Source organism: Carassius gibelio, chromosome B19 (assembly GCF_023724105.1).
Source record: "Carassius gibelio isolate Cgi1373 ecotype wild population from Czech Republic chromosome B19, carGib1.2-hapl.c, whole genome shotgun sequence".
Classification (NCBI taxonomy): Eukaryota; Metazoa; Chordata; class Actinopteri; order Cypriniformes; family Cyprinidae; genus Carassius; species Carassius gibelio.
The window spans coordinates 13,394,910-13,404,987 of NC_068414.1; the positions used below are offsets into that span (position 1 = coordinate 13,394,910).

The 10,078-nt window shown below is 36.8% G+C and overlaps 2 protein-coding genes across 2 annotated transcripts; both read right to left on the minus strand.

Moving 5' to 3' along the window:
* Window positions 1-395: 395 nt before the first annotated feature.
* On the minus strand, window positions 396-2,426 carry LOC127979323 (ras-related and estrogen-regulated growth inhibitor-like protein). The gene is made up of 4 exons (XM_052584689.1): window positions 2,243-2,426; window positions 2,102-2,155; window positions 1,937-2,013; window positions 396-1,600 (listed from the first exon to the last, which is right to left on the minus strand). The coding sequence occupies exons 1-4, from the start codon at window positions 2,409-2,411 to the stop codon at window positions 1,184-1,186; spliced, it is 717 nt and encodes a 238-aa protein (XP_052440649.1). The 5' UTR covers window positions 2,412-2,426; the 3' UTR covers window positions 396-1,183.
* A 1,651-nt stretch (window positions 2,427-4,077) lies between these two features.
* On the minus strand, window positions 4,078-9,674 carry LOC127979318 (uncharacterized). The gene is made up of 5 exons (XM_052584680.1): window positions 9,606-9,674; window positions 8,436-8,515; window positions 7,738-7,893; window positions 7,493-7,621; window positions 4,078-6,098 (listed from the first exon to the last, which is right to left on the minus strand). Exons 2-5 carry the CDS (start codon window positions 8,513-8,515, stop codon window positions 4,634-4,636), a joined length of 1,830 nt encoding a protein of 609 aa, XP_052440640.1. The 5' UTR covers window positions 9,606-9,674; the 3' UTR covers window positions 4,078-4,633.
* Between the last annotated feature and the right edge of the window lie 404 nt (window positions 9,675-10,078).

Sequence of the window (10,078 nt, forward strand, 5' to 3'; positions counted from 1 at the left end):
TAAGTCTACCAGGTTTTCCTCTGCTAACGATTCAATTCAATTTCAAACACTTTTCAATCATTGGTCGAACAAGGTCAGTTTTCAAGGATACTTGCTTGCCAAATTTGTGGATACCAGCGAATCCAGTAAAATCTAAAATGTGCGTTCGCTGTTCATCCAATGAGCAGATCATGGTCCAGTTAATCTTGAGTTAATATATTAATGGGTGCACACAACTGTTAGTGGTGACTAAAGTCAGTGCGGTTAGCTGGGAGGAATGAGGCTAATCCCAAATCTAAAACATGGGCAACCTGAAAATTCTAACGGCTACCTTTCTGCTTCTTAGCAAAACACATGACCACATGCTAAAATGGCTAATTTGGACTAGTACTACTTAGAAAAGATATAGAGAGACATTTACATTTTTCTCATGGTTTATTATAAAACAATATAAGCATATGTTTTTACATCTGCAATATATACACACACACCAATCTATGTTTGACAGTTTGTATCACCAATGCATCAAATGAAACAGGACTTCAGAGGCAAAACTTGGCATCATGTTGAAATGCAACATTCAACCACACCACTTTTATGACTACAGCACTTTATAGGACCCTAATGCATGGGCAACTTCGTGCAGGAAAATGTAAATATGAACATTTTTAAACAAAAATGCTACATTACTATATTCATAGATCACATGCTAGAGGCCACATTTTACAAATCGATCTCATTTAATTGCATAGGGACCAAGAAGGATTGAGCCATCAATTGCACTTATTAGCTACAGTAAAACTGATTGTAGTACAAAGAAAGAATTGACAGTTTAATATATTGAGAAACAGTGAGCAATAAGATGTGGTTGTATAGTTAGATCTAATTTGAACATTCTTAGAACATTCACACAGAACATGTTTCTGCACTCCAAAACAGAAGGAAAATGGATCTGGGAGATAAAGATGAACTACTTTTGACAGGCGACTTAGTGATGCTCCTGGTGTGAGATGCCAAAAAACAGCAATGCAATGGCCAAAGATGTCGGTTCAGGAAATAAAAACAGTACAGACAGAACTTCGTGAACAACCCTAGAAGACGGTCAATTTGCAAAAATCCAGTTTAGATTAATAGTCAGTCTTTGCTCCAATATGGATTCCATAAAAGGGTTTAACCCGGATTCTTCCACCGCTTTGAGGGGAAACTATTCAGTCCGCTTTCTTCCGAATACTGCCGACATGCTCCTCACGATTCCTTTGAACCCTGCGGGGCCCTTTTTGAGAGCCCTGGCCTCTCGGATGAGCTCAAACAGTTCGTGAAACACCATCAGCACACCGTGGTACGTCTCTGCAGCGGAGACCTCAAAAAACCCACAGTCCGTCGAGAGCGCCAGCAGCCGCCCCTCTTCACTAGACACTGTACGTCTGTGCTGGAGGTCTCGCTTATTCCCCACAATGATGATCTGAGCTGTGCTGGCCAGTTTTTGCTTGGCTTGTCGTATGCACTGCACTTGTTGCCGAACCACATTGAAGCTGGCGCGGTCACAGATGCTGTAAACAAGGATATAACCGTCTGCCCACTGCAGCTGTCTGTCGTTGATATATCCTGACTCCTCTCCATTCTGAAACAAGACATTTATGCATTACTTCTATTCACTTCTGACCAGGCATGCATTTCAGTTGTTGCTGGTCCTTGTACTAGCAATATGTTAAGTAGTACTTATTTCTTAGTTGATAGCAAATAAGAAGTTATTAAATATATTTTATTAGGAGACACATAAATATTTCCCCAAGTATACATTACAGTTGTCTTTACTTTATAAAACAAATAACTAAATAGATAAAATAGATAGTAGCTTATTTTAAGGATTATTTTTAAGGATAAAATAACTTGCCATACGTCATGCAAAACATTTTTAATCATCATCTTCTCTCGGAATGTGCAAAAGGATGCTTACCTGCGGACAAAGGGAGTCCCATATGTTGAAACAAATATCACGCCCGTCGATCTTGTCAGTGTGGCTGTATATTGATTCTGTGAATGGAAATAAACAGTTAAGCAAAACAATGGCTATTTTACTGCAAATCATACTGGAGATCAAGCGCAGTAAGTGATTGTTTACCTATGTCACCGTATTCTCCTATGAAGCGCCTGGTTAGAAAGCGCACGGTGAGAGCTGTGAAGAAGAACAGACTGTTAGTGCTCTTGTTCAGACTGACGTAAATGCATAAAAACAGCAGGTAATATTTGCAGCAGAACTCACCAGACTTTCCAACGTTCTCAGCTCCAAGTAACACAATGTTGGCCTCCACTTTCTGCTGGTTGCCTTCCATGGTTTTGCTGCTGTAGCGAGTGCGTGGTTTCACTTGAACAACCATTGGTGGGTAGTAAAGCCTGTTGGTAGATTGCCACAGTGAGCAGGTGTTGAGCATCTAGAGAAGCGCAGGCAGAAACGCGTTTAAATAGGCTCGATGTGTGGGCGGGGCTTTCTCCAGACTGACCAATCATAGCGAAGAGCGTCTGCTCTTCTTGAGTTTTAATTTAGTACTGTAAGTTTTTATTTATATTTTTATGGCGCACATGAAAACATTTTATTTTTATATATTTGGATGAATTCGAGGGCAAGTTCCTTAAGATGTCAAATTCAATTTAAATCATTTCATGAAATGACATTATTATTAGCTATTATTAGCTACTTACTACAACTCAGCGTGTATCACATTTCAGTAACTAGCTACTGTGGGTCTTGTCAAGGCATGACACCAATTCAGCGAAGGGATATGAATTGCAAATGCTTCTAAATTACAAGTTGTCTTTAGCAACTACTTACCACGACATTAAATTAGCAGTTCAACACAGACCCATAGCCCTCATTGAGCTGTCATGGCAAATGCTTTTTAATGACAATACTTTAATAGTTCAATAATTCTCCAGATGCAAAGGCCATTGCCTTTCTGCTCTAAATTGAAAAAGCATTTTTTTATTTACACCGTTGTTTCAAAGCCTGCTCTAAACTGCACTTCTGCGACGCCTCGTGGAGAAACAAATCTGACAATTTCTACATTTTTTTTTTTTTTTGGGAAAAACATCTTTCTCCTCTATATGTATAGATCAATATAATTATAATAAACCCAATTTATGTTTTAATACATTTGTATATTAAAGATTTGTAATAAAAAATATTTTTTTATTATATATTTAAGTCTTAAATAAAATGTAATAAATAAAATACGAGTGCATCCGTTCATATTTGAGGAGTAAGGAATGAAATCTGCTCCCTCTGGTGGTCACAGTAACAAATAACGGCGAATCAAGCTTATTTTACAAATAGCAGAAACAGAACATTTGAATGAATAAAAAATCAGACTAAATCTAAACTAGTTTAAAATATAGTGCTGGTAAATACTGAAAGGGAGTTTTTAAGATTTAATGAGAAGAAATTCACATTATAGTAATAATACGGCCGTTGTGGTAATATTGTCCATTGTTACATGTGAATCGAGCTCACAGTCACTTTAGGCTCTATGTGCAGCATGTGATTCCAGTCATGTTCATTTATCTGACCAGTGCAGACAATCCACAAACATGATATGGTAAAGTGTTTAAAGGACTTCACCTCACACAAGAAAGAATTGGCAGAAATAGAAGATCCCCGAGTGGTTGTAGGTTTTAAATGAACATGAGGTAATCTGGAAACATAAACTCAGAATCCTGACAGTGGCAATGAAAATCTTGGGATGTTTACACAACCATTCAAAACCTGGGCTCTGCAAAATGATAAAAAAAAATATTTTAAACAATTTGAAAGAAGTCTCTTAAACTCACCAAGACTGCATTAATTTTCTAATTGAATTTATTTTAAATGGCAATTTATTCCTGTGATGCAAAGCTGAATTTTTAGCATAATTACTTCAGTCCTTAGTTTCACATTATCCTGCAGAAATCATTTTAACATGTTGATTTGATGATTTTTTTTAATGTATTCTTATCATTATTGACAAAAGTTTTCATTTTATTTATTTTTATAAAAAAAAAAAAAAAAAAAACGTGGTGCATGTTTTTTTTTACCAGGACCAATGCTAAGAAAAAAACATGAAATTAATAAAAATATTTATTTATTATATTTTTATATAATAAAATCAATGTGCAATAATAGTCTAGTTTATTTAAGAACTTACATAACGTGTCATTGTTTTTCTTTTAGATAAAAATCTTTGGAGTCCATCCTAAATCAACAGGGGATGCAGGCATTTCTTTATGAAAGGAAAACTTGATCATCATGGTTAAGGGAACAAACAATTGCTTCAAAACCCACTACAGTAACCAGTGTTTGAGTGTATACAGACAGGGAAGAATAACAGAGTTAGTTTCAAACTTGAATTCAAAGTGTAAATCTGGCATTTTTGAACAGTCTAACCGCGATGTCAAATGATGCATTTATCTGTATTAGAGAATCCAGTTAAACTAAACACTGCATATACAACATGCACATCTGACTAACTGAAGAGTTTTATTGAATTACAGCTTTCCAATTAAAATATAAACATATTCAATTTGAACAATAATTCACCTTCATATGATCCCGATGCCTTTAAAATATCTCAAATGATAGAATCTGTAATTGAAGAACAGATAATATGAAAATTTGATCGGTTCAGTCAATGAACTCGCTGCTGAGCTGAAGCTGAAACCCCTCTAGATGTTCCTTCAGTCTCTCTCTGACGTCTGCCGTGGGCCTCAGGTCCGACTGGTGTGTGAGCGGACCGTGTTCCCACGCTGTAGCCGTTAACACAGAGGAATCACACTTCACAGCCAGTCCATCCCTTTCTTCAGTGTCCTTTGACTGATATCTCTCCAGTATCACCCGAGGCTGCACAGTCTCGATCACGGTCTCAACCTCGACCCCGTTGCTTTCCCTCGCTTCGGCAGGAACCGGCATCAGCAGGACGTGATCATCAGTCCCTTCCTGAACCCAGAAGAACTGCTGCTCCTGCTCCATGCCGCTCTTTTCCTTTGTGATGAGGTCAGAGAGCAGAAGTCCCTGGTGCGGCTGAAGCACTTGGAGTTGCTGCAGCTGGAATGGCGCAGACGTCTCCTGCAGTGTTGTGGAGTATTGAACAGATCCGGGCCCTGGCGCAGTGTGCATCTCAGTCTGTGGATGCAGCACAGCGAGCTGCTGGATTTCTTCTGCATTGCTGTGAAGCTCGAGAGGTGTTTCCTCCTCGGTGCTCAGCAATTCCATGGTGACCACCTGCATCGTGTCCTCGTTCTCTGCGCTCTCGCAGTAATATAAATAGTAGCTTTGCTGCTCCACAGGCGCCACATCAGTCCGTGAGGTCTCTGACTTCTGTTCTTTGAGCACTTTGGCTTTCCTTTTGAGTCCCTGGATTCTCTTAGGCTTGAGGGGTCCTTGAACATCAGGTCCTACAGTTGCTACGATTACTTTGTTTCCTTCATTGTCTCTTCCGCAATAAAAGCAGCAGCCTTCTTCTTCTTCCCCAGCGACTCTTCCTTTTGTCTGTGCTTGTCCGGTCCAGCCCTCGGCCAGAAGGTCTATTTCATCAGCTGCGCTCTCCTCCAGTCCCTCAAGATTGCAGCCTCTCTCCCCCTTCGGCCCCCGTCCCTTCCAGCTTGAACACCTGCCTCCTCGGGCCTCCTTCCCTTTGGCTCCGTCTCGTGTGCGTAACAGGGTACTTCTGAGTCGGTTCTCTCTGAGGCGCAGTAACGCGTGGCGTAGGCGGTTCTCCCGCCGTCGGGCGGCACTCAGAAGACGCAGTGCTTTTTCCAAGCTGTCGATGGCTTTGTCGTAGCGCTTGCGCCACACTAGAGGGCACAGCTGAGCGTAGTTGTGCTCTTTGGGCAAGTAAAATCCAGGAGGAGGCGGGAGACGTCTCATGTAGCAGGATGGAGAAGGTGGACGAGGAGGAGAAGAGGGGACAGGAGGCTGGTCATCTAGTGTGGTCTCTTCAGAGGTTTGAGGAGCCTCTGATGAAGGCTGAGCATGCTCGTCCTCCCCTTCGCCCTTTTCACACTCATTTTCTGCTACTTTTGGCAACACAGTCTCATTGTTGAAGATCTCCTGGGTTTCTGAGTCCTCACTACAGGAGGAGTTCTTGACTCTGAAGAGATTTGGTGTAAAATATGCACATTTAGTATAAAAAAAAACAAAAAAAAATACTTTTGTAGAAAGTACACTTTATAAAAATGGGCACTTACCTGGAAATTAACTACTAAATAGAATATACTCGCAAACAGAACTTAACGGTAAACCTAATTGAATGTTAATTGTAGGGCTGAAACGATTCCTCGAGTAACTCGATTACAAAAAATGATCGAAGAAGAGGAATTTGCCTCTTTTAATTTATCGTTCTTTCGCAATGATTTTTTTAATTTGACACAACGCGTTAATCAAACATGATTTTTTTTTCAAGGTTTAATCACACAACATTTCTTCCATGTTTTATTTTTAATAGTAAATCCCCTTACCAAAAAGTTAAGTTTGCTTAATTTTCAATAATTAAAAGATATATTAAATAAATGTTTTATGTGTTAAATGTGCATCTCAGAAAATGCTTTATTTAAAACCCCAACTGAATGGCACTTAAATGCACTTAATTCATCTGTCAATTTTATTGTCATTGTTCACAGTACAAGCACAGACAGAGAAACAATGGGTAATAATTAAATGTTTATTTTTGATGTATGCATTGCATTCTATGCATTTAAAAAAAATAAAAAAATAAAAAATTCTAAAATAGGAAACGTAGTTGTTCATTTTAAGTGACCCAGGAGTCTTTTTTCTCTTGCATAATTAATATTGCACTTTAATTAAGCAAAAACGCATTTTATCCGATTACTCGATTAATCGATGGAATTTTTGGTAGAATACTCGATTACTAAAATATTCGATAGCTACAGCCCGAGTTTATTGTAATGACATAAAAATGTAATATAGTTTAAATGCAATTAGCTGACCTCCAGAGTGTTATTAGGACTTGAATACATATTTATAAGTAAATTAAATTACATTATCTCTGTAAAAATCGTTAAAGTTGACTGCTAAATACACAGACAAAGATAAACTGAAATAATATCTGAATGCTATTTCTATTAAAATCTGTAATGACACATTTAAATGATAAAGCTGACAATTTAGTGTGTTTAAAATATACTAAATTCAAATGTAATATCAAGTGACACACTAAAGTTCAAATAAAGTACTTGTGCTTTAGTATGTTAGTCGACACCGAAATAAGTGTACGTTTTTAAAGCATAACACAAGATTACAAAAACATAATCATATAAAATGTGTTTTTTTGTAATATTTGACATTATTCTAAAATGCACTTTTTGAGTGTACTTAAGTGTGTTAAGAAACATAGTCATGTTTCGTTTCAAGTACACCACAAGTGCACTCTGAATACAATTAAACACATTCTTTCTTTTTTTCTTTAATCGAGAGAAAGCACACTCGTAAGAGGTGTTTTTTTTGTTGCAGCTTTATGTGAAATACCTGATATGTTTGTCCACATTTCGAGGTCTGCCTCTGCGTTTTGCTGCACATTTCCCAGCAGTTCCTCCTCCGTGAGGCTGAATGTCAAATACAGTGGGAATCGCATCATCCTTCAGTCTGCGATAGCCACTAAAAAAAGGAGAAAATCTAAATGATTTATTCATCTGTACCTTCTAATGCATTGTATTTCAACAATCAGAGATATTTCAGTGAAGGAAATGTAAAGAGGGTAATTATTAGCAGACCTGACACCGGAGAGTTCAAAGCTGTCGGGGGTGAAGTGTTTAGAGCAGAAATAGATGAATCCACTTTGGGGGTCCCACTGCCCTTTTCCCTCAGGGCCTCTGCGACGAGAGTTGATAATCCAGGCTGTGCGTCGAGGGTTTCCCTTCTTTGGCAACCTAGAAAACATAATAAACAACATTAAGAAGAAAAGATCATATGGTTACCCTTTGAGGAACTACTGTTGAGACACATTATACTCTTTTACACCGCTTTTCATCACATTAAAAAATAAACTTGACAATGAGTTGAAGTCAATGCAAATGACTGTAAGAATGTAGTTCAGTCAATTGGTCGCTAGGAGGCAGATTTTAATCATTAAAATTTGTCTTGTGCTGAACAAAAAGATACATTTAGATCCAGAGGGCATGGTAGTGTACAAACTACCAGACTATACACTGAATACGGAGTCATTACATAAGCTTTTTAATGCAGTTGTTGCTATGAAAATTTGCTGCTTAGTGCTTAATCGAAATGAAAGCATCTAAACATTTCTGGAAATCTGAACAAGTTGTATAGCAGTGGTTCTCAACTGGTGCATCAAGGGGCTGTTCTGATAGGGACAGGGACAGGAACAGCAGGAAGCATATAATAAAATGCTAAAAGCATTTAATACAATGTTGGTAAATTTGACTACTGGTTTTGAAATATGGAGTTACACCTGTGAAAAGTGATCCCAGATTTCCTAATGTCTTTTGTGTCACGTGACTTGCAACCTACAGCAGAGCAGTGTCTTGGCATCTAGGGAAAACAAAAACAACATTTGACCAAATTTGTAAAAAAACACACACACACACACACACACACACACACACAAAAACACGTTTACTACATGGATGAACTTTTATCACTCCCCCCAAAATTTTTTTAATCACACAAATTTATCCCAGTGCTGATAATGAATTATCTAATCAAGTAAAATGTAAATTAGACAAAATTCAATGTAAATTGTAAAAAAAGAGAAAAAATATAGAAATACAGTATAATAAATTAATTGATAATAATGTCAAATAATAAAAAAAACACCAACACCAATAATAATGATGAAAATAAAGAGTTTCAATAATACAAAAATAAATTCTGAATGTTGAGGAAACTACTCGAGTCATTTATGTATTCATTTATTTTAGTTTTTTTTTAATCGCACTAATTCATCCCTGTACTTATAATTAATGATTCAATTAAATTAGTTTAGATCAAATAAAATGTCAATTCGATGCAGTTCAACGTAAATTGTAAAAAATAAATAGTAAAAAAAGACAGAAGAAAATATAGAAATAGCCTACTGTATAATAAACTAATTATTAATAATGTAAAATAATAAAAAAGAACACCAACACCAATAATAATAATGCTGATAATAATAAGGAGTTTCAATAATACATATAAAAATAAAATAAAACAAATTCTGAATGTTGAGGAAACTAACGTTGCTTAGTAATTTATTTATTTTAGGTTTTTTACAGTTTGGTCATCCAGACCAAACACGTTTTCCTGAGTGGATTTACTTAAAAATTCGTGGCAATTATTTGCGGAAAGTCCATATGATGGTAAAAGGACACATATCGTAAACTTTTCGGTTTAAGCAGTTTTCCCAGCAGCCGAATATCAATGTCTCGATGTCAGCTCATGTGTGTGTTTGGGACAGTAGCGTCGTCTTTAGGTAACTACATAGCAGGCCACTATAAAACAGTCGATGCCCAAGGCGGTAAATAATAAGTTGGTCATCTGAAACCAGTATAAGACCATGCTATTCAAATAGAATGCTAGCTGCCTTTCTGGAAAAGAATATACAGTAACTTCTCTCTTCAAAATCAGCATTAAAACTCACCACAAAAGCCTGCGACCTCACGAAGATGGCCGCCTTCTTCTTCCTTAGGCGCTGTAGATAAGACCCTCCTTTCTGCAGCAGCCAATCACAATTGTGCATTACAGTGACGTCGCATGAGGACGTAAAAATGTGTTTTGGAGGGACGGACGACGCTAATGCATTTTTAATCACTAACCTAACCTAACTTAACCTAAATGAAATAAAACATAAAAATAAACATGTTCTTTTCAAATGTGGTTTTAAAATGTGCACTTGGACCAAGATCTTGGAAGGTAGATATCACCTTAATAATAACAATATATATATATATATATATATATATATATATATATATATATATATATATATATATATATATATATATATATATATATATATATATATATGTTGAGGAGCACAAGAGTGTCATGATGTCAAAACCAGTACTGTTACAATGGAATACAGTTTATATATATATATATATATATATATAT